At 45.1% G+C, this 27,600-nt stretch overlaps 2 protein-coding genes and 1 non-coding gene across 4 annotated transcripts in view; all 3 read left to right on the top strand.

Moving 5' to 3' along the window:
* dnaaf11 (dynein axonemal assembly factor 11) overlaps positions 1-8,540 on the top strand; it is a 49,691-nt gene extending 41,151 nt beyond the window's left edge. For both annotated transcript variants that reach the window (XM_085140830.1, XM_085140831.1), the window contains exon 13: positions 8,428-8,540. In XM_085140830.1, coding sequence (XP_084996956.1) covers positions 8,428-8,473 — 46 coding nt within the window. In that variant the 3' untranslated portion in view covers positions 8,474-8,540. The remainder of the gene's footprint in view (positions 1-8,427) is intronic.
* Positions 8,541-8,561: 21 nt separating this feature from the next.
* Positions 8,562-27,600, top strand: part of kcnq3 (potassium voltage-gated channel, KQT-like subfamily, member 3) — a 125,006-nt gene continuing 105,967 nt past the window's right edge. The window contains exon 1 of the mRNA XM_085140649.1: positions 8,562-8,875. Within this exon, the coding sequence (XP_084996775.1) occupies positions 8,562-8,875 (314 nt within the window). The remainder of the gene's footprint in view (positions 8,876-27,600) is intronic.
* Positions 14,070-14,141, top strand: trnap-ugg (transfer RNA proline (anticodon UGG)). The gene has a single exon. It is a non-coding gene; the product is annotated as a tRNA-Pro (tRNA).

The following is a 27,600-nucleotide window of genomic DNA, read 5'->3' on the forward strand; positions in this document are numbered from 1 at the left end:
TACTTCATCAGCGAGGACAGAGGCCATCACTCAGGACGCCATGCCAGCAAAAAAACCCTTTCACTGCACAGGTCACCCGTTCAAGGTTTTTCCTTTAATTTGTCACCGCTCCACACAGACAGACTGTGAACGTACAGTTTTCCTTATTTATGACAGAAGTCTGAAGAAGAGTGGGATTGACCCGACTTCCTCTGTTGATAAAAGCGAGCAGTTTGAAGCGGTGACGTGGCCTGCGGCGTGCTCCATCGCTGTTAGAGGTGTTTTCATGGAGGACGTGGGAGGAAAGAAGACGTAACAGGTCCATTCTGGAGGTCTCTGTGGACCCGAACGCTGTGCGGCTCCGCCTCAGTGCCTGCAGCTCTCAGGCATGAAAGCTGAGGGGAGGCTGCAGAATAAAACACAGAAGAACCGCCTGCTGCACCTGACAGGTGACGAGTCCAAGACCCCGGAGGACGGCGGAGACGTGGAGCGCACGAGGACGTTTCATATCAGGTTTGTCGTGAAATGCAAGCTGCTCATCTGGAAACAGCCTCAGCGTGTTTTTGGATTCAGCTCAATTATTTTGACTGTAAACAGGCAGATGTTCACCAGGCTGTGACTCGTTACAGCGTTACTGCTCAGAAAGTCTGAGCTTCAGTTTCCACAGTTAAACTTTTATTTTAGTCTGTTCGAGATTCATTAGCAGGTGTCTGTCTGAGCCAACTGTACTCTTTATGCCCAAGCTAGTGTCAGCTGATAGCTCCGCCCACCGGTCCAGATATGGTCAGTGTGTCACCGCCAACTGCCGACTTCCTGTCATGCATTAAAATTGTGCAGCCTCATCTTGTGTGTTCAGATTCAGGTTTGTGGACACAAACTGAGATTTTCTGCTTCTAAAGCACAACAAAAGTCCACGTTTGGAGGCAGTTTTCCTGGTTTCTATGGCGACGTGTCTCTACTGGATATCAAAGGATGTGAATATATTTCATTTGTCTGCTGTTAAGATACTTTTCTTACAAACTCCGCTGACTGACGTGAAACTGTGACAGTAAAGTTACTGCTGCCTGAGAGCCGTGCATTATGTTCACCTCAGTATCACATCTGCATCACATCTGCATCACATCTGCATCACACACACGATACATGTTTGCTCTCAGCTTGAAGTTTATTTCTTGCGTAGCAGTAACTCTAACTCCGTCTTTGAGTGCGTTTAAATGTTGAAATGTACAATACTGATGGTTGGTACAGGTCTGGACATGCTTTATCTTTCACAGCAAGAAAACATCAGTGACAAGAAGAGGCAGAGCTGAAGGTGCTCAGATGCATCAGACAGCTCAGGTGGGGAGGTGAGGCTGATATGTTTGGACATGTGCAGAGGAGGGAGAGCGGAGGCTGCTGGACAAAGGATGATGAAGATGGAGTTTCAGTGCAGGAGGAGAAGAGGAAGATGTCAGAGTTTTTATTAAACTTGTCTCAGATAATCAGAAGCATTCACCCCAGACTTTCAACCACTGCAGTACACGCTGATAGAAATATCTAAAGTGACTTTCACAGTAACAGTTTTTATTATTACATCTATTAAACATTATGAAATCCTCCTCTACATAATGTGTAACACTAGAGAAAATATTTTTATTTTAAATCCTGAAATCTGCAGGATCTGCAAATTGTTGCTTTAACTGCAGCAGGTGTGGAATTTATTTGTTGAGGACTTTTATTGTGAAATGCAGGAACAGGAAGAAGGCTTTTTCACGTGAGTGCAGAAAAATCCGAGTTTCTAATCTGGTTCCAACGATCTGATGTAGCAGCAGCCACATCGCTCACATCTGGACCTGTGACATCACTGCAGCTATGTCCATCTTCTACATACAGTCTGTGTGGAGCCATGTTTAAAGCGACATATCTGCGTTTTATTTTACTTTAAACGATGCGTCCAAACATTCGTGCTGCAGGGCGCTTCAGCAGAAGGTTCCCACCATGCTGCTGCATCATCACAGTAACTCCAGCTGTCAGCCGCCCGCAGGACGGATGGTCTCTGCTCGGGGACGGCGTGCTATTCTGAGCCTGTAAAATTACACGGATGACAAATCTTCTTCCATTCACGGACACCTCACACCCACAAACTGACACTCGCAGGGAGCTCCTGGCTGTGACCAGGAGGTCACGGGTTTGAATCCCGGAGGCAGGAGAAGCTTCTGAAAAGGCCTCGCTGTTTCCTGAAGAAGATTAGAGCAAAGAGGCCGTAATTCACTTCACTGGAGGATTTAATGGAGTTGAAAGCTAAAAAAAAGGAAAGACCATCAGGAAAATCCATTTTCTTCTAAGCTTTATGGTCTGATTCCCATCTGTCCACGCGGAGCTGGGAAGCAGCGGAGCGTCCTGGACAGCTGCAGTCAAATTATTGCTTTTTCAATTACAGACTCGTTCGGCCGGTTTTCATACAGATAATTAGTCAAATCCGACGACCGTTACCAATTAAGCAGAAATACTAAAGGCCACCAAGACGTGCAATCAATCTATTTTAAGATTGCTCTGTTCTTCTGGGTAAATCCTGTTAGCCTTTGTGTGGTCGAACACAGGACTCCTTCCTGGAAAGAGCGGCTCTGACTTGCACATCCACATTTCCACTGCAGATATTTCCAGGATCCAAGCTTTGGTCGTGTGTCTGCGTTAGTGTACGTGCAGGCTGATGCATCAAACAGCCGAACTGCATCATCAGAGTTCACATTTCCTGCTCATTTCATGATCGTCACATCAAATGACCGAAAAATGACCCGAAAGAGTCGGAACGCCGCAGAGCTGCGACTTTGTGCTCTTTGAAGGCAACAACGAGACGTGTGTTGTGTTCTCAAGCTTACGGCTCTGTAGTGGACAACAACTAACAACTACAACCTAAAAATCATAAAATAATTGAAATCAAAGAATCAAAATCAAAGATTTCTTAGAAACAACGTTTAAACCAGAGATGTGGAAACAAGTTTCACTGGTAAACCCTGAGAAACCTGAATATAGGAAACAGAAGCAGTTCCAGCAGCGTGTCTGTGTGTTTGCACGTGACGCAGTGATGCTGCTGCAGGAAATGAGAGAAATCTCAGCACGACTCTCTGGGCATCAAATTTAAGAAATGACAGAAAAGTTTTGTTCATTCACAGAAGACGTCCTTTACACTGTGACAACAGGAGGTAGAAAAACAAATCATTTAATCGCTTATTTAAAATAGTGTGAGGACGAGGTCTGTGTCTGTAGGAAAAGTTGTAAAAATGTAGGAAATTGCAAAAATTTCTGCCCTCCTTCAAATTTCCTCACACTGTCCATCCTGATTGGATGCTTTGCCGGGCTGATTCTGGCTCCCGAGCCTTATGTTTGACACCCCAGAAAGATGTATTTTAGTTTCTCCTGCTTTTACTTTGAAGGTCAGGAGTAGCTCTTTATCCCAGATGCAGTCCCGTCATTGCTGGATTGTCTGTTTTGCGTTTCCACCACTGACAATAAATAAATGAATAAAATAATAATTGCCAGTGTAACAGGGTCATAAATCACATTGTTATAATCACACAAAATGTTTTCTAAACCCCCAAACTGCTCCTTTTATACCCGACTTTTAGGACCTCCAAGCCTGTAGTTATTATCAGTTAGAGCCCCTCCTCATTCTTTTCTTCTTCTTCTTTGGCGCAATCCTATAAATACAGTGTACCCCTTTTGCCTCTCCCCTTTTCTACAATTCCTCTGTGGGAGAGGTGGGTGTCATTTCTTTCCAACACCTTAAAACACACATATAATTCATATTTAGCCACCTGGATGTTTCTGATTGTGATTTTAGTTCAATTATTGTCATTATTAAGCCTGTTTTTGTTAGATGTTATAAGTGTGTAGTATGTGTGTATCATAAATGTGTTTTAGGCGCCATAAATGCTAGCATGAATATATACTCCTTGCTAGCTTGGAAGTTGTGGTGGGTGGAGCTAACCCTCTTCCCCACTGTTTGTATTTGGTCGTAGGAGCTGGAGTGGGCAAATTATTTACTTGGAGGTCTTTCTTTCTTTGACCTTTTTTATCAGACACAACGCAGAATCACACCAGTTACACCAGGCGTAGCCAAGTTTTTATCTCAGAGAACTTGACATTTCTAATGACTTTTTCAACTTCAAGTTATTTTCTCAGAATTTTCAGCTGGACGTCAAAATTCTGAGATAACCTGAAACGTATGGATGAATTCACTCGTCCTTGTCTTCATCACTTCATCCAGTCTTCCTGCTTCCACCTCATGTAGCTCTGTGTTTCTTTCTTGTGTAGTCCAGGCCGTGCTCATCAGCGTGTAAATAAACCTCAGTCCTTGTTTTGTAGTTTTGCATGTAGTCAATCGTAACAGTGTAAACGTGGCTCCTGCATTAGTGGTGCCTTCACACATGTACAAGTTGACCTGAACGACAAAGTGATGTCTGAGGTATCAAAGTGTCCTCTTGTTATCACCTCTTCTCACTTATTATGTCCTCAGGCCAAACCTGCAGCTTTATATATTTTAGAAGTGGATCCATGTGGGACCAGAATCATTAATATTCAACACTGACGCCTGCTTCTGCTTTCAGAGGAACTTCTCAGCTTTTCTGCAAAGAAATGTAAAAATCTGAGACGAGTCAGCAGATTCACTGTCGCTGATGTGCAGAGAATCTCAGAGTAGACAGCGGGAGACGGCCTGAGCTGCAGAGCCGATGACACATATGGACGTTCACGCGTTCAAACACCTGAAAATCTTTCTGAATCGGCCTTTGTGATAAAATGAGCTCACAGTGCTGCAACGTGCTGCCCCGCACTGTGGAGAGTATTTTCTGTCTTCACTCAATTAAAGTTCACTGAATTAAATGTAAAGTGAAAGTAGCACTCGGCTGGTAAATGAAAAACACAAATAAACAAACGATGCGCGTTCTCACACAGGAAGGTGACTAAGCTCATAAAACACGAGCACTCTGCTCATGCGTTCTGATTGGTTAGTTAAGGATTCAGGACAGGAAGCCTTGTGAAGATTAAAATGTTCACTCGTCTGCTCACTGTGAGAAACGAGTCCCTACCTTTGTTTCATCCACAAGCTTTTATTTTGGAATCAGGCTCTGCTGTAGCTTCACTTAAACTCTGGAGCTGTCTGCTCCTTCAAATTAAGACGTCACCAACATCTTTAAACTTGCGTAAAGACACAGCTGCTCTGTTTTATTCAGCTGTGCCGCACTTGTGCTGTTTTTACATGTGCTTATGAGTAACCTGACCTGACACGACTTCCCTGGATGGCGCCTGTTTTAAAAACAGAAGAGAAACTTGCACGTGTGCAGAAGAAGCAGCTGGTTGTGGGGGCTGAAGGCGATGCTCTCAGGAAGCTGCTGCTACAAACTCTGCAGCTGCTGACTTCATGCTTCAAATTACGATGGCAGATGCTGTAAAGCAGCTAATGGTGCCGTAACATATCGCCGACTCACAGAAAGGTGTTTTATTATGATAGGATCTGCCGCCGTGCGGCCTCGTGAACACTCTGTGGTCAGTAGCGTCTCCTCCCACTCATTGCTGGTTCTCTTTCGGTGCTGTTTAAGATCCAGCACACATTTCAAAAGGTTTGAGAATCAATCATCAGGAAGCTTTACTAACAGGAGGTTAGGGCATTTAAGGTGAGAAGTGGTCAAGGAGAGGGATCCGAATCAGGAGATGGAAGCAGAGGAAAATCCAAAAGGCAGGAGTCATCCATGGGCAGCCAGCGAAGGCAGAAACCCAAGAAAGTCCAACACAAGCCGAGAACACAGAAGAAGAACAGGAGCGGCGGCTCCAACGCTGAACAACTACACTGAGAGCGAGTGTGTGAACTGAGACAGGTGGAACAGGAACAAATCAGAAGGTAAAACAGATTTCAAAATAAAACAGGAAGTGTTCCTGGTGACTTATTACGTTCTTCGGTAACGAATCACACTGCTCAGCTGCACGGCTTCGTGCATTATGAACGATGAGCGTTAAACTCCAAACAGATAGTGGAGAAGAAAAACACTTAAAAATAAAAATGATGTTAAATATGAAAATATCAACACTACAATAGATGTTCACATAGTTTTAAAATACGGCAAATTAACATTGAAAAAGCTTTGTGTAGCGCATTGTTGTACATTACAAATAATACACTATTTTTAATAAAATGATAAAACAACACGTCATCCAGCAGGCCACCACCTCCACTGCCTCCTTTCAATGTGGAGCAGTAGTGGCTGCAGTCTGACCCCTCCTCACTCTGAGGAGCCCATCCACCTCCACAGGAAGCTAATTTCTGCCACTTACATTTAATCTCGCTCTTTTGCCTTTTAAAATACAGAGCAGGAACAGGTTTAACAAAAAGATGCTCCCTACATGTTTCTACAGCAATGTCGGAGCTGCAGCTCCCTCTGGTGGCAGATGGTTACATAGCAGTTAGGACACAACAACTTTGGCATTTGGGCATCAGTTTAAATATTAATTTGATTGCATGACTAATACATCAGGTACTGACCGGGGACAAAAGGACGATTAGTTTCTAGTCGACTAGTTGTGCACATCACTAGAAACTCAACATCACAACAGGAGAAAGGAAGGAAGACGGAGATGAGAGATAATGAGGGAAGAGGAAATGGGCGGGGCCTAAACACAGCTGATCGTTATTAAGATAACCACAGCACAGGCTACCAAAATAACACAGGAAATAAGACAGCCTGCCTAACACCGAGGAACAAAAGGAAACACAACAATGTCTAAGAACAGCAAACTAACAAATCAAAGATCACCTGAAATGTAAGAGCTGGACAATAAAACACGACTGTCTCCAGTTTTTTATGTTCTTATTATGTTTCCAGTGGTTCTTGTTTACATTTGTCTTAAAACCACTGCGTGTTTTCTCAGTGTGAACGCTTTGATGGAAAAGGTGAATCGCTCTTCTCCCTCTGTGCTCTTTCAGCATTAGTTCATCAGCTTGTGGTTTTTAGCGTCTCTGTGAGATTGTTTTAGGTCTTTGTGGTGATTTGGCTTCAGCAGGTGGTTGTTTTTGCTTCACTTTGAAGACTTTTTTTTTTTAGTTTTCAAGGTTTAAACTGATTTGCTGTGTTTTTTGCTTCTGTGGTTAATTAAAAAAAAATTTTTTGTAGTTATTTTTGCCTCCTTGTGGATTTTTGTTCTCTTTGGACTCAGTTTTGTGGGGTTTGTTGCTTCTCTCTGCTTGTTTTCTGCGTCCTTTCATTCTTTTATTATCGTCAGGCAGAGCCTCTGACCCCTCCTGGCCTCTGCGCTGAAACACGGAAAACAACAGCTGACGCGCTATCGCAGCCATACGGGAGATTTTAAAGACACTTCATTCTGATTTTATTGACATTTTACAAAAAGTCCAACTTCTAGAAAACGTAAACCCATAAAGCAAAGGTCAGTGGTGAGATTTGCGCTTTAAATGATGTTTCTGAAGAATCTGAAGTCCGCTCCGTGTTTCCTGTTCTTTAACCCTTTAAGGGGCGGAAGCGTCGTCTTTATGTAACTCTGTTTTTCTGCTTTGCCTCTTAAATAAAGAGCCAGTTTCCCTGCACATGCATGTGCGCACAGGCGCGTGCACTTCTACATGACTGTGCAGATTGTCGTGCGCGCGTCTGCCTGCATATACCTGTGTTTACAGGCGCGTTTCCCTCCTGAATACGCGAAGGTGGACGCTTTCTTGAGCGCGTGCACGTATGCATGCCTGGATGTGTGAGTGCGCGCGCTCGGGGCGTTTGCGTTGCTGCTGCTGAAAGCCTCCCTCTCCCTCCCTCTCTCTCCCTCTCTCTCATCTTCCTCCCTGCTGCTTCTCCTCCGCTTCAGTTTCAGTATCGACCTCCTTCGCGCAGCATCTCTGCTCTTCATCCTCCGTCTCCATCCTCCCCCTCTTCCTCCTCCTCCGCCTCAGCACCGCTTCCTCTGCAGGTGGATGGAGGCTGGGAGCCCCGGAGACAGAAGCCATGGCCGGGATGCGCTGCCGGTAGGGCTCGGTGTTGTTAGCGCTCTCTGATTTCCCGTGTGTGTGTGTGTGTGTGTGTGTGTGTCGCCAGGTCTTTGTCTATCCCGTGTGTGTGTGTGTTTATGGGGGAGTGCTGGCTGTTTGGGAAGTGGGCAATTGTTGCTCTATTTGACAGATCATTGATTGACGGGACCGCCCGGTGTGATCAGGTGTGTTTGCGCCTCGTGTCGCGTTACACGGAGACTGTGTTCCCGGGAAAACGCGCTGTTTTTGCGCATTAGTGGGTTTATATCCCACTCCGCGTCGGCCTCACCTCTCCGTGTGTTCTCGTGGTGATCAGCGCGTGCATGTTATGCGCGGTTTTACGCACATTGTCCTCGCGCTGCTGTACCAGATGCCGATGCTCTCCTGTAGTAACGCTCCGTTTCTGTCTCCTCTCCCTCCATCACTCCTCCTTTCCTCCCCTTCTCCAGTCACACTGCTGAGCACCTCCCTTCGCGCCGGGGACCACATCCTTAAATGACCCGCGGCTGAGGAGAGGGGGGTGTCTCCGGATCCAGCGCCCGGATCATGGCATGCTGCCCACACCGGGCATCCAGCACTGACCATGGGGCTCCGGTCCAGGACCGTCGTTAGCGGCTCGGACGAGCAGAAGAAGCCCTCCGGCGCTCCTCCCGGAGACTTACTGGACCAAAGCACCGCAGGAGCGGACAAGGATGGCGCCCTGCTGCTGGTGGCTCCGGGCCGGGATGACTACAAGCGGAGCTCCCAGGGCATCGGCATTGGGCTGCTGGCCAAGACCCCCCTGAACTACGCCCGGCCGGCCAAGAGGAATAACATCCGCAAGAGGAAGATCCAGAACCTGATCTACGACGCGCTGGAGAGGCCGAGAGGATGGGCGCTGCTCTACCACGCGTTCGTGTGAGTATCTGAATGCTGAGAGCGGAGAGAGCCTCCCCTCGGCTCTCCGTTCGCACTTTGTTTCAGCAGTTTTCAGGCTTTAATGAAGCTGGTGAGGCTGTAACTTAATATTGCTGCTGGAAATGAAAAGCTTCCTCTTGTATGTCGCTGTAGCTGCTGGTTATGTAAGCGCTCCGCAGGCTTCAGCTGCTGGATCGTTTCTCTGGTGTGTGTGTGTGAGAGAGGTTTCACCTGTGCAGGTATCCTGTTTGGTGGGTGGGTTTAAATGTGGATTCCAAACCTCTGAAACCACTTAAACCCACAAGAGTTACATAAGTGGAGCTCCAGCAGGTGGCTGATGGTGCTGAAGTGTGTTACCAAACTCTGAGCTCGCTGTGAGCGGAGGACTCGGTCAGTGATGGTCCGAGTGACCGTTTCCGTGCAGTGTTGGACTTTTCTGCACAACAATCACATAATCACGATTATTCAATTCAGTTTAAAATTCAGATCACAATAAAACGGAAAACAAAACTGCATAAATGAATAAATGAGACTGGATTTTGATTTGTGATGGAAATATTTTTATTTATGTAAAAACACAAAAGCCACGCAGCAGGTGAGTCATAGTGCTGCTGAGCAGGTGTCTGTGCTGAAAAGAAGGCCGACAGTCGGGCACGTCCGTGACCGATTCCTGTCCAGAGAAAAGATCCCAGCGTGCACAGAGGCCTCAGCATTAGGGATGGGTACCGGTATCATTACGGTTCTGACATAAACGGTAGTAACCAGACCGAAAAGCAGCGCACATTTTGCTGCTTTATTTTAAGTATGGTTATTTATGTAAGGTGAACTAGCAAACACCATCATAGCTACATGCAGCTGTCTTCTTGTTTGATGGCAGATACTCCCTTCACCCTGGACAAAAAGGCTAAAATGACCAAAGAAAAAGTGGAAAACAGTTAAACATGAGAGGTTTTTGGACAAAGTTTGTGTTTTTTCCATTGTTTAAGCTGCTTCCAGCCAAGAGTGATACCATATATGCCCCATAGCTGCAGAAAAGGCTAACATTGTTATCTTTTTACAAAAAAACAACTGAACATGAGAGGTTTTTGGACCAATTTTGTGTGTTTTCCATTCTTTAAGCACCGGCACCGTTTCAAAAGTACCGGTTTGGTATTGGATAAAACCTAAACGATACCCATCCCTACTCAGCATCCTGCGGCTGACGGCGGCTTCTGAGGCGGCGAGGCTCGTTTGTTTAGCCGTGATCTGAAGAACGATCAGAACACACAAAAAAAAATCACCTGTTGGTTTGAAGACATGGACACAGATTTGTTTTTCGTAACAGATTTGAAGCTAATATCTTTCAGGAGGTAGCTTCACATCTGCAGCCAGATGTGCAGACTCTTCAAAGGGGATGTGTCACCGTGGCAACTAAGAAAACAAAACCACTGTAAATCAACTGTCTCTGGGATCTTTCTCTAAACATGAGCAACTAGTTTAATTTTCTAACCATAACCAACTGGTTTTATTGCCCAAACATAACCAAACCATTACTGTTAATGATGATTAATAGCAGATCAATCAATAACCTAAATATGTCCCAGGGGGAGTTGAATTGAGGTCTCTGGTGTGAGTGGCGAGATGATTCCCTGCACTGCTGAAGCCCTGAAGTGCAGATTCAGCTGTTGCAGCTGGTGGAGAGGCAGCAGCTGCATGAACTCTGTCCTGTTCTCGTCCTCCTGCTTTAAGAGGCGTCTTTGGTTTTAAAGCACTTCCTGTAGTTTTGAAATCGCTCCGATGTGACGAATCTGATTGTTGGGACTCGACTTTGAGTCAAGAATCTACTACATTACAAAACATCCACGTAGACCCTTTCATGTTGTTCCTGCTGAGTCGATGTGACAAAGGCGTAACTTTTCTGTCCTCCTTTGTTTGCCTGCTGCAGGTGTGGGGGTCAGAGGTCAGAGTTCTGTGTGACATCACGCTGATCAGGGAATAACCCAATTAAATGTGGATGCGCTGACTTGATAAAGTCCTGGATCGGACAGGTGTAAATGTGTTTCTGCGTCTTGGGTCTGTCGCAAACATATTTTTGTGTTTTGAGGTCAAAAAGGTATTTTACCGTCATTGAGCTGCGATCGAAACCTGAAACGTCGGCTCAAATTTTTGTTTGGTCTGCAAACATTTCCAGGAAAACTGTTGGATCTCCTTCTTTTTGTCCTCCTGCACACGGTGTGAGGAATGCTGCTGACTGAGATCACAGTAGTGCGTGATGATCATTTAAACTCCCAACTCAAAGGACTCAGAAGATGAATTTAATTTATGCCTAAAACTACGTTAACAAGCTTGTGAAACCAGCCCTGCAGTGCTGCCTCTGTTTGACTTCACTGCAGGTTTTCCTCGTGGTCTTCAGGCTTTTATGTTGCCAGTTTGAAATGATTACAGGTTTTACTTTTCAAATTTGCATCACTTTGGGTGAAAAGCGACCATCCTGCTTCCAAACCAGTAACAAAGTGATCTTTGTTGTGTTTCGATCACATGGCTGTGCTGATCCGGGTTAATCTCACCACTGTAATAAGAAGGCTGGTGTAAGAGTCTCGCTTGCTCTTCATTCGTAAGCGCAGCTCTGTTTGAATCTCATTGTACTGCAGTCGGCACCTCCATAAGAAGGATTTTGTATTTTCAAAGCTGAGGTCTTAAACTCGTCTGTGAAACATCAGAAAATATGTTTTATTCATTAATAATCTGTTTACAGTCAAGAAGCAAACCGATGGTTTAGTTCTTGTTAAATCCTTCAGCAGCAGACTGAGGCGGTTACTTTAGCTTTTCAGGTAAATGTTGCCACACTTGGAGCTGCAGATGCTTCCTGGGAAATCTCCAGATTCCCGAGCAGCAGGAAGCTTCTACATGAATAACCTAATGCTGAGTTGTGGCTGTTTTCAGGTTGCGTAACAGCGTCCACGAGCTGTAAAAAGGGCCTCGTTTTAGTTTGGGTGAAGGTTTCACCTCACCTGAATCCAGGCGAAGCTGACTGCAATAAATGTTCTGCATTTCTCGGAGCTGTCGACCTTTTTTTTGCTCCTTGTTTGGACACTTCAGCTCTCGGGTCTCACGGATGCTGACAGAGCGACAGATGATCGCAGCTCCAGGAAAACACCTTTTGTTTGTTCTCACAATTCACTGTTGTTCCGAACGAGAGCTTTTATTTAGCAGCCAGAGGTGCAAACTCAACAGCTGCAGCCACAAACAACAAGAAAGCACCGGCTGGTTTCTTCTTCCTATTGTTTATTTGGCCAAGATTACCTGATGGATCAGTGAAGAAATGACTCATTCTCTTATTTATTCTCGTAGCTGATGTGAATAAAAAAATATTCTGCCAAATGTTAATATTTGGGGCTAAAATATTCACTAGAAGTCCAGGTTGCCCTAATTTAACAATATGAAACGTTATTTTATTCCTGTTGACTTTCTATTACATGTAATCCTTCATTAAAGGATCTTAACCCTCTGGTGTGCTCAGACAGATGGTCCTGGCTGAGAGTCTGAACTCAGGGAAACCCGTCCTCCTGACTCCAGTTTGTTTTTGCTACTATGTGATAAAACGAGCCCAAAGAGACTCGTGGCGAATCTCGTGGTCGACTGGCAGGACGCGTGCTTTCCCAGCAACATGACATATGCATCTCCCAATATGGCCGCTCCATATGGGCGGCTGGTGTCAGAGCAGGAAGTGACGTGTGAAAAAGGAAAGAAGGGGAGCTCTGGTGTTGTGGGTGGTGTGACAGGAAGTGGCGAATACAGAAACGGTGGACTGAAACATGCGTGTCCAAACTGACACGTGACTTTACATAAATGTGAAGACTGATCAAAGGGGCAGTTTGAAATTTCAGGAGTTAGAATAATCCAGGTGTTTGGGATTATTGTACAAAGAAAACAACAATCAGGTGTCTCTCCAGTGACTCGGTCATCGTGCAGAGAGGCTCCGCCTCCTCCCTCCTGGTCCGTAGCTGCAGTCCGGCGAGTTCAGCCGGCGGGCAGGTGATCCGTGTCCTGCTGCAGACGGTTGGATCAAAACACTCACTGCAAGCCTGAGATTTCCATGTAAAGCTCCGTGTGTTGGAAACCAACACGTTGTCCTGCTGTCACAAACATGGACTACATCACCATGACGATAAAGCCACCAGTGAAAATACTTCCCAGCATCCTTTTCTTCCTTTAACCAGCTGCTTGAGGACATTCAGGGACCTTGAACGTTTGTAACTGTGGGACTGGCTCTGCGTGTTGTTGATGTCTGTAAGTTCAAATGAAGCTCATCAATTAGAAAGCGAGGAAACGTTGCCTGCAGCGAGTCGCAGATGAAGGAAAAATTGGTTTCAGTTCAGGTCACCACATCGATTTTGTTCGATTTCACGTGTCGAACTTTGATGAAACAAAACTTGTTTTCATGTGTTTGATCAGCTGACTGATCCATGACTCTGGTGGCCTTCAGCCCTGCAGACAGGCCGATGTCATGGAGGGTATCCATGGTAACTGTGGTGAAACTCTGGACCAAAACTCTGTGTAACGAGATACCAATAGAACTACATTAGAATAGGATTCTGTTAGATTTCCTGCTGTATTTGGGGGAAACGGTCGTCTTTCATCCAATCAACAGAAAAGGAAAAAAGGAATTTACCTGGCGTGACATTAAAACCTAAATTTTATTCAGTGCTGGAAAAACGACTCACTCACGTCATTTTAAAAAACCTGTAAACATGTTCTCTGTAACAGTCGGCCATTTTTGATGTTCACTGGTCTCTGTTGTTAGTTGATGTTGGGAATGTGGCAGCGTAATAGATGACGTGTAAGACGGATTCAGCTTCCGAAAAAGGATCTGAGAGTTAAATGCATTAAATACCTGGGACTCTCCAACGTTTAGTTTTAGATCTAACGAAGGTTCTCAGAGGAGAGGTGAAAGGTCTTCAAGGAACTTAAAGAATTCCAGCTGCTTTCTTTCAAAGCTCATCAGACTACCATGACCTGGATGACTGGGAACCCTTTTTTCTCATTCACTGTGTGCAGTCCCTCTGGAATCATCCCTGTTGGAGCTTGTCAGTAGCAAAGGCCTGAAAGTACAAAAATGAATACTGAAGAGAGCTTAAAAACATTCCTGCTTGAATTGGAAGGGCGATTTAAGTCGATCATTTCAGAGTTCCAGACTTAAGCGCAGGCTTCCTGTGGCTCGTTGGTCTAGGCGTATGATTCTCGCTTTGGGTGCGAGAGGTCCCGGGTTCAAATCCCGGACGAGCCCCCTTCACATCTCAAGCTCTTAGCTTCATGGAATTCTTTGGCAAGTTACATTTCTTCCGGGGCATTGTAAATGTGTTGTTTGCCAAACCTTTCAATGTGATCTGTGACACCAATTTGTCTTTCTAAAATAATGTTTTTGATTTTGTGAAGGAATCACTCTCAAAAATACCTGTTACCAGGTACTATCACCTAATGGAAACTCTAAAGATCGAACTGAGTCAAGTTAAGCCAAGCTAGGTAGGTGCAAGTGGAAAACGGCTATTAGAGATCACAAAGTCTGATCGAAATTGAGGCCATTCAATTTCGGTGTAAAGACATTAAACTACATATGTCAAAGTCTCATAATGGTTTCACCCGAAACCTCTGCTGATAACCACGCCTTTTTTCACACCTTGGCTCATGTGATGTGTTTCATAGCTGGTCAACGACCCTGGTAAAGACAACCCCCTCTGGGGTTTAAACCTGAGTGATGTTTAAAGGCCACCAGGGGGCGATAGCTGTGATTGCAGAAAGACTTCTGTTCCTGCAGAAGGTAAAACAGCCGTGAGCCCCTCTGGAAACACCTTCCTGAGGAGTTTATGGTCTTAATCCCTCATTTCAGGTCATATTTAGTCATTCTGGCTGGTTAGCCAATCAGCACGTGGCTTCATAATCAGCTTCTCCCCTCACTCATCATACCCGGACTTCCAAACGCTAAGATGGCGATTTTGAAACGCTCGTTTTTACAGACCGATAGGTGATGTCACTGCGGGTGCATCTATGGGGCGGATACGAATGGCGACGAGGCGACCAGCACAATCGTTTAATGTGAATGTGTCACAGATGTCGACCAGCTGCTGGTTTAAAGCTCTGCTGCAGCTCACCGGGTGTTAAGTGTCTTGCTCAAGGGCACTTCAGCTGTTGGGGCTGACAGCAGGGGAAGCATTACTCACACACTTCACCCACAGATTCTGATGCATAGGCAACACTTCAACGTGACACATGTATGGGGAAGTGGGACGAGGATTAAAGAGCAGAAGCAGATGGATGGACTGCGATAAAGAAAGAGGGGAAAACGCAGACACGAAGAGGAGGATCCGCTGTCGGAAAACCACAAAAACACTCAGAATTCGACCTGCTTGGGACGTTGCGTTTAGTCGTGTCCTGGAAAAACTTGTTGTGGCAGGTCTGTTAACGGAAAAACAAACATTTATTCATTTTATGTCAAACTGCAACACATTCAGGTTTAACACGTTATGCACGACTGTAGCCGTTGGTGTCTAATGTTGTTGTCTAAGCTCCGCTCATGTAAAGACTGCAGCCTGACGTCACCACTCGATTACCTGCAGAACTTTCCAAGCTTGTTGGAAAATGGTGCCTTTGTTCTTCCATGTAAAGGAAGAGTTTTCTGTCTCCTACAAACAGTCTGAGTAATGTTAACATGCAGAACCGTGCAAAGGTTTTAGACTCCGACCAACCCGAAAAGCATCAGCTTCTCCAAAATAACCAAGTCTGAAAACACATCAAAATAAAGATGGAAAATCATCTCAACCAAGTCTGGTACCTATTCCAAAACAAGTCCTTTAACCAAGACTGAGAATAAGACTGAAAAAGAAACTCTAAACAAGACCCAGCTAAGGTGGAGTCAAAGTATAAACAAGGTCTGAACTTAAGTTCAATTCAATTCAGTTAAATTTTATTTATATAGCCTCAAGGCGCTTCATAGATACAGAGAAAAACCCAACAATCTATGAGCAGCACTTTGGCGACAGTGGGAAGGAAAAACTCCCTTTTAACAGGAAGAAACCTCCAACAGAACCAGGCTCAGGGAGGGGCGGGGCCATCTGCTGTGATTGGTTGGGGTGAGAGAAGGAAGACAGGATAAAGACATGCTGTGGAAGAGAGACAGAGGTTAATAACAGATATGATTCAATACAGAGAGGTCTGTTAATACATAGTGAGTGAGAAAGGTGACTGGAAAGGAAAAACTCAGTGCATCATGGGAATCCCCGGCAGCCTACGTCTATTGCAGCATAACTAAGGGAGGATTCAGGGTCACCTGGTCCAGCCCTAACTATATGCTTTAGCAAAAAAGTTCAAAACAAGCCAAGTTTGAAACCAATCTAAAATAATCTGCAAACAAAGTTTATCCTAAATTTAATCCAAGGATGAAACGAGTCTGAACCAAGGTTCAAATCAAGTTTAATCTAGTTTGAAAGTTTGAAAGCAGATTTGAAACATTTAAATCCAAAACATCTGAAACCAGTTTGAAATGAGTCTAAACTGAGCTTGAAACCGACTTAAACCAGAACAAAGCCGGACGTGTGGCGTGTTTGGGAGGAAGCTCTAAACCAGCTCAGTACTCTAACCTGTTTGTAGAGAACTGTGGCTGTTGTCCGGACAAATATTGATCCGATTTCAGTTATTGACGAGTGAAAGCTAATCGTGGCTCATCTCTGGACTAAATGCTGAATGTGACTCAGGTCCTTGTTTCTGCCTCTGGAGGCGACACTGTGAGCAAAGGTTGCAGCGTCGGACCGCAGCTACCATCACAGAGCTGAAGTGATGTAATACCCAAATTTTGGTTTCCATAACAACGCAGTGGAGAGAGTGAAATCGGATCCAGAGTGGAGGCTGTGAGCCCGGGCGAGCGAGCATGTGTGAAAGCAGAGAAAGAGAGCGAGGGAAAGGCGAGATGTTCGACATCAGCAGCTTTGGTGGCAGGTCGGCGGTGATCTTTGGCCTCGGCCTGCCAGGAGGGCTCCGTCCCACAATGCACTGCTGTCTGCATCTTTCTGTTTGATGCCATGCTCGCTCTCTCACTCTCTCTCTTCACTTCTCCTGGATTTTGATGTTTTCTTTTACTGGAAAAGCAACGACAGCAGCAGCGTCTGTGGGTGGAAATCATCTCATCGTGCTGTCAGTGTTTGTGATTTTCATGCTTTCATATCAAAGGATCGCACGCCGCTCTGCAGGTGGAGGCCATCTTGCAGCCCTCCTCCTCTAAACTCTGTCAAAACCGTGTAAATGAAACGAGCAGCTGATCCGACTGCTGCAGTTTAGACCAGGATGATGGACGCAAAGGAGTTTTCACATATTAGGAGAACTTGTGGGCTGCTCGTCTGCTCCAGCTCATCCAAAACCTCGTCTGTGTTTCCGTTTCCTGATGCTGAGCCGTTTCCCTGCTTTTCAGTCGAACAGCTCTCAGAAAGCTGAAAACCACTCAGTGTCACATTAAACTCCTGTTTACTATCATTTTCTCATACAGATGTTTTCAAACTGACTCAAACCTGAAACTAGGCTCCGAATCAAGTCTGAGCAAAGTTTAGAAAGAAGTTTGAACCTCGGAGCTTGAAAAACCTTTAATTTGAATAAAATACTATTACATATATTATTACTATTACTATTATTATAGCTTACACTGTAGATGGTTAAATGGGTGATACGTTCTCCAGCTCGGCTGATTTGTGTCAGACTGAAACAAAAGGAAGATGACGAGTTTCCATCTAAATCTTTCCTGATTTTTGCTGAACGTGCAAAAAGCTATTTTTACCCTGGCAGGAAACTGCCGTGCATAATTATCTGAAACCTCAGCAAATTACTGTCTGAATCCAGGCCGAACGAGATTAATGTCGCACTTTATTGGCACATCGGTCTCTCCCGGTGCAGCCGCCGTCCTCGGTCCTTCGTCAGAGTGAAACCTCATGTTTTAGTAAAGACCTCCACAGGCAGAGATGTTTGCACAACGAGTGAAACGTCCTTGTAGAGGGGAAAAATGCACCACTGCTCATCATTCATCTTCTTAAAATGCTGTTGGTTGGGACCAGATCAGGTTTAATTAGTCGTGCTGTAGTTTTAGTGCTTTTATTTTGGTCGCAGATCAATTTTCTGTGCAGGAAAGCTGTGACCCGGGAAAGACTCGAAGGCTGATTAGAAAAACCTTCAGCAGAGCAAAATCAGCAAATTTCCGTCAATCTGCTCAACCAACAGGAGGTCGTGATGAAGTCCACAGTGTGTATTTACAGTAAACAGCAAGCGTGATTGGCTGTAAAGACGTCACATGACACCAGCTGCGTAAACACAGATGGAAGATTCATACTTTACCATCCGGCATACTTTTATTAATATTTATAGATAAATTCAACCTGCTGGAAACACAGGAAGTTGCGAACTGCAAGAACAGACCAACACGCCACGAACAACTCAAACAAGAGACACGCCCTCGCTGTTAGCGTCCTCCATCCTGTGATACGGTGCACTGCTGCTGACGGGTGGTGTAGTTATCATAGCTTGGCCTGTTGTCACTGACCACATTTATTTGTGTATTTTCATGTTAATTCATTTGTCTTCAGAGAAGTTTAACAGGGCTGAATACTTGGCTTCCAGGTCCGTGGCGTCCGCGTCCATAACACGGTCAAATCCAGGCTTCAGGGAGCAGCGGAAAGTAGCCTGATATTAGGGGTGCAACGATACACAAAATTCACGGTTCAGTTCGATACTCTGGTGTCACGGTTTGATATTTTTTCGATACAAAAAATGTTCATGCCTTTTTAATTTGTCATTTATTAAAATTATAAATATATATTTTAACTCAAAAGTACAGTTTTTAAATTTAATGTTGCTGAAACAACAAAGTAATAAAAAAAATAAATCTATCTGATGGAGAAATCCCTCATCTTTGGAAAAGAGAGTTTATTACAGAGAAATGTCTCTTTCCAAAATAAAAGCTATACTATACGCTTCTTCTGGGCTATATTCTCAGCAGCATATTAAACATATCAGGTCCCCATAAGGAGAATCATGTGCTAACGGCTGTCTAAATGACTCGGCTAAAGTTTGTAGCATGCGTGCTTGTTGTTTTTGTCTGCTTCCACTTGTCTTTGCACGAGGATGATGTCGGAGTAAATGTGCAGTCATATTCGTTGTGTTCCCACTAGTGCTGTCAGCGTTAATCTGAAATGACGTTAACGCCACAACACGGCAAATCTCCGTTATCGAGCTACCGTGGATTGCCCCGTGCGTGGGGCTGGACGGCTAACACGTTAACGAGCTAACTGCGCTAACGAGCTAACTGCGCTAACGCAGTAGTTCCCACCAATGTAATTGAGCATTGCTGGCACATCCAACATACTGTTTTACTTTAGTCCATGACGCGCTTACCTTCAGGGTCATACGTCACATGAAGACCAAAATAGTTCCAAACGCCAGATCTGAATGAGGGTGGGGGAGGTTCAATTTGCCATGTTGCAACGAGCTTAACTTCTGTCTGCTAGCTTGCGCTGCGCTCAGTGAATCTGCGTTCGACTACTCCACCTAGGCTGCACTGTCGAGCGCAGATCCACTGAGCTCTCAACACAGACAGCACCGTCAGAAGGAAAGTTAATAAAATAAATTAAAAATCTTGTATTGTTCGATACATATGCGTACCGAACCGAAAGCACTGTATCGAACGGTTCAATATCGATACGAGTATCGTTGCACCCCTACCTGATACATCAGTTTTTACAGTCGTGCTGGTTTCCTCCTCTCAGTGTGAGTGCACCTCCTTTTACTGCTCCTCTCACGAGTCTGGGTGGAGCTATCAAGAAGCAGATGAAAGTGGTGGAGTAAATGCTGCAGTTCCTGCAGTAAAAGCTTCCATTAGAGGGCGACAGAGAGCAACAGTTTGCAGACACTCAGAGAAAAGCGGTTGTTGTGGCTAACATGCATGGTGATGTAAACCAGCGGTCCCCAACCCCCGGGCCTCGGACCGGTACCGGTCCGTGAGTCGTTTGGTACCGGGCCGCGACAGTTGAGGCTCAGGTGTGAAATGTATAGTTTTCAGGGTTTTTATCAGTTTCAGGTGTTATTTTGTTATAGTTTTTATCGTTAACTCGGTTTTCCTGGGTCTTTTCACGTGTGTTATGAATAAATCTTCTTTTTTCAGTACCGGTACTAGTTTTATTTTGTTGTATTTATCCGCGACACCTTAAAAGCCGGTCCGTGAAAATATTGTCGGGCATAAACCGGTCCGTGGCTCAAAAAAGGTTGGAGACCGCTGACGTAAACGACACATCCTACATCTGATCAGCCAATACGACTGAAATCTGATCCTGCTCGTTGAGTCGGGATAGACTGATATTGTGGGATCGCTGCGTATCAATTCCCGGTCTGTTCCTCACAGTCAGGACGCTGGGAAAACGTTGGATTAATGCATTCCTACGTCAGTCACCAGAAATGACCTGAACAGGTTTAAGAAAAGATGGCGGCTTGAGTTTAAATACGCCCCTTTTACACGACGTCACTGATCCATGATGTCAAACAGCATCTGTTCTCTTTAATTCTCTTACTGTCTTTGAATCAGTGACGGGTGTTTTCATCGAGTACGTGCGACCTTTTAACGGTTGGTGTGGAGCCGTGGGTTAAACCGCCCCGATCAGACGCTCGCAGGCTGAAGCGAGTGGAGTCAGAGACTGTGCAGATAATTAGTGGTGACGAGCGCTCATTAGCAATCAGCAACTCCAAACAGCAGTCACAGCAGACTCCACGGGGTGAGTCAGTCATGGCAGACGCATCAGGCGAGCTTCTTTTTAAAGCTCGTCTGCAGCTTTGGCGCTTGTTTGGAGCGAGAGGCTCGGCGCTGTGATCTGAGTGGATTTATGATATTTTCAGCATCAGGATTTGATAAAGTGTCAGCTGACAGTTTGAGCCCACAAACTGGTTCCTTTATGGAGGCCGCGGCGCCTCTCGTCCTGTGACCCGTTTAAACCAACCTCGCTTCCTGCGGGCAGTCGGTCGCAGCTGTGACGCTTCAGCGAGAACACGTCAGCGGCTGAAAGAGTGCAGCCGCTCTTCAGGTGTATCAGGTTGATTCTTCGTGCTCTCACACATGTTGATGACTTTTACCTCGAGCACCGAGCACTCGTCGTTTTTACTGATGTTTTCACGCAGGCGGACGGAGCTGACGTGAGAAACGGTGCAGCGATGTATAAATAGGCCCTGCCCCCACACTTACACGTGCGATCCATTTCCAGATGGCATATTTATTAAACTGCGCTCCTCAGAAAGGTCTGAATCTCCAGAGTTTCTGTGGGAGCAGCCACATCAGTCCAGATGTTCCTGAGAAAACATCTGGACTTTGGAGATTCCTTTTAAGAAGTATTTAAAAATCGGACTTTGAACTATTTTCCCAGCCGCCAGGAAGCAAATCTGCTGTGTGAGTCTTTGTTTGACCAGGAAGTGAAACTCTTGAGGTGAAGAATCTCTTTCATGAGTCACCTGCACGCAGGAGTCCTCCTGAGTTTGGGGAAATCATGCAAACTGCACAAAGAGGGACCCTGCATGGGTTCAAACCCTCTCACTGTGAGACCACAGGGCCAACACTTTATCACTCAATCCGCTCAGTCGCTGCTTCCTTCTGGAAGCCCCAGATCCTGTTGCCGTCCTCGCTGAGGTCCAAACAGGAGTTTTGGGGGTTAGTGTCAGGACGTCTTTAACCCTTTAAAACCGGTCGGAGCGGGAACGCTCTGTTTTGCGTAACTATTTTTAAATCCCGGTAGCTCTGCAACCACGTGAGCTAGCGCAATAATTTTTTTGCATATGAAACTGGAGGAGTTGTACTTACATCTTATGCCATCAGCTTGTCCTCGGTCACAGTTTCCTTCCACATATAGCTTTGCAAAAACTGCATAAAAAGCACTTGCAGCAACAAAAACATAATATTCCAGAAACACGCTTTGCCGATCCGATCAGCTGTTCATAACACTTCCTACGTCCATCAGCGCGAACTATCGCATGTCCGCCATGACCTGCCCGAAACCTGAAGTGACGTCATTTTCGCGGAAATGTAGTTTTTTACCATCAGGGCCTCATGAGCCTATACTGGTGTTTTTAAAAGTTATCTTTGACTTCATGACTTTCTGTGTGGTTTCTGGGATGCTTAGGACTCATATTGCACTGCTGGAAATAGTTTATTTTGATGCATATGCTGCTTTTTTGCAAATTTGCATTATAATATTTATTTTTGTTTTTCCTGCAGTGTATAAAAATTGGTGTATTTCAAAAATAAAACTATGAAGACACTCAAAATAAATTTCCTGTGGTGGGAAACTATTTTGTGCAACTTTTTTGTATTTACAGTTTTGAGGGATAAGCCTCTTAAATTTCTCTAACTAGAAATATATGTTAAAAAAACAAAAACGATTTTAAATTTTTTTGTAGTTTATTGCACTTTTTTGCAATTTATGTAATTACTATGCACTTAATGCAGACATATTATTAAAATTTGGGCTATAATGGTTGTATTGATGTATAGCAACTTGAAATGCTCCCAAAAATGGCTCCACAGCATGTAAACATATAATATAAGCTCTGGCGGACTTGGTTCTATGGTAGGTCTTAAAGGGTTAACTCAGTTTCTGTCGATTAAAATCATTTTATTTTGTTTTTGTATTGAATTCAAACCTGTTTTGAGGTAAACCCACAGTTTACCTTCATATCCATTAAATAAGGTTGTTTTGGGTGTAATGATGGAAGCAGGGAGGTGATTTCCAAAAATCATCTCCAGCAGTCTCACAGGGACATAATGACCCGACCAGGCTCAACGTCTTTGAAGACAAGTCGATTGGTTTTGATTGGGAGATGGTGGCGTGCACTTTGACCCACTCCGAGGTCGATTTGCCGCTGACAGAGGCGACGACTCGGATCGTTTCTGCTCCTCTTCGTTCGTTTCCACTGAAGAGTCTGATCTTCACCGGTTTGACAGACGTCGTCCATCAAACCAGCCGCACGTGTCTAATGCATCACTTCCTGCGAATCAAGGAGAGGTTTTAGCAGCGAACGGGAAATGACTTCCACAGAAGTCCATTTATTTGTCTCCTGATTTTAAGGTGAACTGCTATTGATCTGGATCTAAGAGGCTAAAAGCATCTTCAGATCTCACGACTCAAATTATTTATGTTTCACTTGTGTTTTAATGGCAGACTGAACATGTTGTTGCTTTCAGAGCAGCGTCGTTTCATGGGAAATCGCACATTTTACTTTTCTTTCTTTACTTTTTTCCCAGCATTTCTGAGGCTGCTCAGAACAAGTTAGAGCTTGTGAAAGTTCTGCGTGCCGGCTCATCGTCCGGCCCTGATGCCTTCTGGGAAACAGCACTGATATGTCCACATGTTCCTCACAGTTTGCACAAATGTTCTCTAAGTTCTCCAGATGTTTCTCCAGGACGGATGGATGGTCTGTTTGCAGTTTCGTCGACAGCTCGTGGAATAATATGAAGGATTGTTTTAACAATCATGTGTTCAGGTTCAGTCAAGCTGCAGTTTGAAGAGCGTCTTCAGGGCCTGGAAGAGTTGGATCAGTGTGCCGTGGACTCAAAACGTGCGTGAGAAGGAGGCTTTAGCTTGTTTGGAGCAGCCGCCCGTCCCGCGTGCTGATACGACCCAAAGTGCACAGTGACATTGTGCACAGTGACATTGTGCACTTCTGCTAAGAAAACCATGAACCAGCTGCTACTGTGACTTGAAATTATGACCGGCCCCGGGCTTCTTTGAGAGGCTGGAACATGAAAGGTCAGATTTTGCACGGTGCCTTTAAAAACACTGAAGTTATTGTATAACAAACATGAGCTGATTGCGAGGGTTTGGCAGGATGAACGGCGTCTTTGTTGCTGCTCGTTTAGGTCTGTTCAATTCAATTCAATTTTATTTATATAGCGCCAAATCACAACAAAAGTCGCCTCAAGGCGCTTCATAGATACAGAGAAAAACCCAACAATCATATGACCCCCTGTGAGCAGCACTTTGGCGACAGTGGGAAGGAAAAACTCCCTTTTAACAGGAAGAAACCTCCGGCAGAACCAGGCTCAGGGAGGGGCGGGGCCATCTGCTGTGATTGGTTGGGGTGAGAGAAGGAAGACAGGATAGTTCAGGCGATTCATGTTTCACGCCCTCGTAGTAAAGTGTTAACATGTTTGAAGTTTGCGTGGGGGCTGCGAGATGTTCACTGACAGTTAATAAAGTAGGATTTTCATGATTTACATCCAAACATAAACAAGACCTCAGTGTCTTAATTCATGTATTGGATTCGCTCTGCGGAGGCTGTTTGTGTTCAGGGTTTCCTAATGCACTCTGTGGTTGTGGTCATGTAGTGTAATGATATTTATATCAGACAGATGTTGGAGCAGAGCGAGCGCCGTGCAGCCCGGAGACGAAATGTAAGGTCGAGGCTCTCTACATTTAATCAAACGTCGAGTCTGAAAAGTGCAAAAAATCAAGAAATGTTATTTTTAGATGATTTCATTTTTGTTGCTACCATGTGGCCAAAAAGAATCATCATATTAATATTTATGTCTCTTTTCTTCTACAAGAGCTTTTTAATATGTGGAGAAGGAAACAACATTATGTAACAAACTCACAGCCCAACGCCTCTGAAACGGGACGTGAGCGGGAACACGACAGGTCTGCTCCTACCTGCGCTCGTGTCCTGTCATCATGATGTCACTAAGAAGACTTGTCCTTCACTGTTTCTCTGAGATCATTTGTTTCATCGTCAGTTTGTTTCTCTGCAAAACAAAGAATATCAGCGAGCTGAGCTGGAGGGTTTTGAGCCTTTGTGCCAGAAACGCCACTGAACTATTGATCGAGCGATCGATCGCTTCAGCTCCGGGTGGATGTTACCTGGATGTAGCTCGTTTGTCTGAAAACATCAAAGAGGAAGGATCACTGATCAGCTGGTGTAGATCACATGACTGCTTTCAACTGAGGGTCTGCCACCAGTTTCATGTAAATCTGAATCTTTATTATCTAACATGTCCTGATGAGTGGACAGTTCATGTTTCCCGGTGGAGAATCAGGAGGTCACGAACATAATGAAGCCTTCAGGTGTTGTTTAAGGTGCTAACACAGCAGGAAGGCTCTGGAGTGAATGGCAGGGTTCACTTGGTGCCACGTAGCTCACTACATGCTGCTTTTTACTCTTTAAGAACACAACAAAGGGAAAAACAGTAACTTTTGAAGGAGGAACGCATCTGAGCATGCTCAGATCACCCCCAGTATTTGTTCAGATGGCGCCTCGGAGAAAAGAAATAAGAAAATAAAGAAATCTGTCAATCTTACAGTGTCAGCCCCGGCTCGGACAGTCTCGGTCGTTGTGTCCTTGGGCAAGACACTTCACCCATTGGTCAGAGGGCCCGGTGGCGCCAGTGTCCGGCAGCCTCGCCTCTGTCAGTGCGCCCCAGGATGGTTGTGGCTACAATGTAGCTGCCATCACCAGTGTGTGAATGTGTGTGTGAATGTGTGTGTAAAGCGCTTTACAAATACAGTCAATTTTCCATTTCAAGATCATTTAGATACAAAGGCCAACAGGACGCCTTTGAAATGTTTCTGATTAAACAGGATTTAACATGGATTATATTTTGATTTAATCTGTTAATAAACCCAAAGAGAATAAAAACGCTGTTATGGTCCCTAAACGACGCAAAGCAAACTAACACGGCTGCAGTTCAACAAACTTAATAATAAAAATTATGATTACTCACAAAGAACAATCACGAATAGATGCAGAAGAAGAAGACGACCAGGAGGCAGGCACACAAAGGGCCGACGGAGCCCCGCGACGTTGGCTGCTGTGGCCCATAAATCATGGAAGGAGTGCGCCTCAATATTTCATCACTTTAAAGATTAGTGCCAGAGGCAGCTTTGATTATTCTTTTTTAAACCTCCTTTATTTTTGTCTTTGGTTTTAAAATTTTATTCCAGTTTTTTTCTGTTTCTTTTTGTTGCACGTGTGTTTTTCTGTTTCGTTCCTGAATTTTACATGAAAGCACTTTGTTGCTGTTTTTATGATGACCTAAACCCCAACTCGACTCGTGGGTCATGCACAGAAAGTCGGTGCTGATGAAGACGAGGGCTTTGCAGGGGGCTCGTCTCCATCGGCACGGTGACTCCACCGTCTTCAGCGGGTTAACCTGATCCTGAGATCTCTGGCTGCACGTGCACACGGCTTTGTGTTTGGACAGTACTCTGTGGGGATGTATGCTTTCACCCTTTCAGGTGATGGTACCATCTGCCAAGAGGGCAAAGGTGAACGGGCAGCAGGTGTCCATCTTTAGGGAGCTCCGAACAGCCGAGAACTTGTGACATCACCCACCTTGCTCTGTTCACAGCAAGGCCATCGGCATCAGCCGCTGATGCTCAACGAGGGTTTGGGTGGTGTCTGTGACGCTTTAAGGTGTCTATGAATGTCTAAGGCATGGGAGGCACACAGCGCAGGTCTCTGTGCACCATCAGAGGTCTGGTGGAGGCCTCCGATGGACCTCCGTCGGGCCGCTGCAGATGAAACCCCTCGTCGTGCTCTGACGGGTGGCTCAGGCTCAGATTCTGTCTCTGATGTCACGTTTGCGTCACGTCAACAATGGCTCCTCTCATCGGTGACTCAGCGTCCGGACCATTCCCGATCCACCGATTCCACGTTTCCGTGACGATACTGTGGCGATTCAGCTTGTCTTCCTCTTGAGCACAATTACACCAAACACTGGAGCAAATTGAATTTCCCTGCTGTTATCAGTGCTTGTACATTTCTGTGCAGCCCCTCGTTAGAGGCTCTCGCTCTGCCTCGCTTTATTACTTTCTCGCTCTCTCTTCATCCCTCGGACCCAGACGGCGGTAATGTTTGTGGTGCCCGGCGGCTCCAGCGTCCCCCGAGGCTGTTTGCTTCGGGCTGCAGCCGCTTAAGAACGAAACCTTCAGGTTTCATTTACGTCAGGCTGTGCAGCAGAACGCTTTAATCTTCAGGTCTGAGCTGGAGTCAAGTTTTTCAGATCAAAGTGTGTGAAGTCAGCAGGCCTGTGCTCTCTGACAGTCTGCAGCCGTGTTTCTGTGGATCTGCTTAAGGCTGTCAGGATGCTGCACAATCACGTTTTTGCTGTGACGCTCCAAAGTGATTTATTTTCATGTTGTTCACATTTTGATCTTCTTGTCCAAAGCTTAACAAACATCCAAACAAACCACTGCTGTGTTTGACGAGGAGACATGTGACACGCCACCCACAGTCTGTCCTGAAGCCTTTTACTGGATTTAAACTCAATTTGTTGCTACAAAGCGATCAGTTTCTCACCATTTTGCATCCCTTTGTAGTCATTTTCTCTCTCTTTGTGGTCCCTTTGGATCTTGCATATCTTTTCAGTGACGTTACATCATTTGAGAGTCAGTTCTCATCTGTTTGGGATCATTTTGCATCCCTTTTGTCTTCTTGTGGTCACCTCGTGCCTCTGTGGGGCTCTTGTGCCAAATGATGGATGCAAAATGAATCTTGCATGTCTTTTCAGACATTATTTGACATTTTTCATTCATTTGATTATTTTTTTGATGAATAGAAATCATGTAGGAGTCCAACAGCCTCTTATTGGAGCCCTGTTGTCATTGTGAGCCTTTCCGTGCTCATTTTGAATCCGTTCTTTTGCATTTATTAGTTTTTCTGCCCTTTTTAATCATTTGACAGTTGTA

Source organism: Neolamprologus multifasciatus, chromosome 18 (genome assembly GCF_963576455.1).
Source record: "Neolamprologus multifasciatus chromosome 18, fNeoMul1.2, whole genome shotgun sequence".
NCBI lineage: Eukaryota > Metazoa > Chordata > Actinopteri > Cichliformes > Cichlidae > Neolamprologus > Neolamprologus multifasciatus.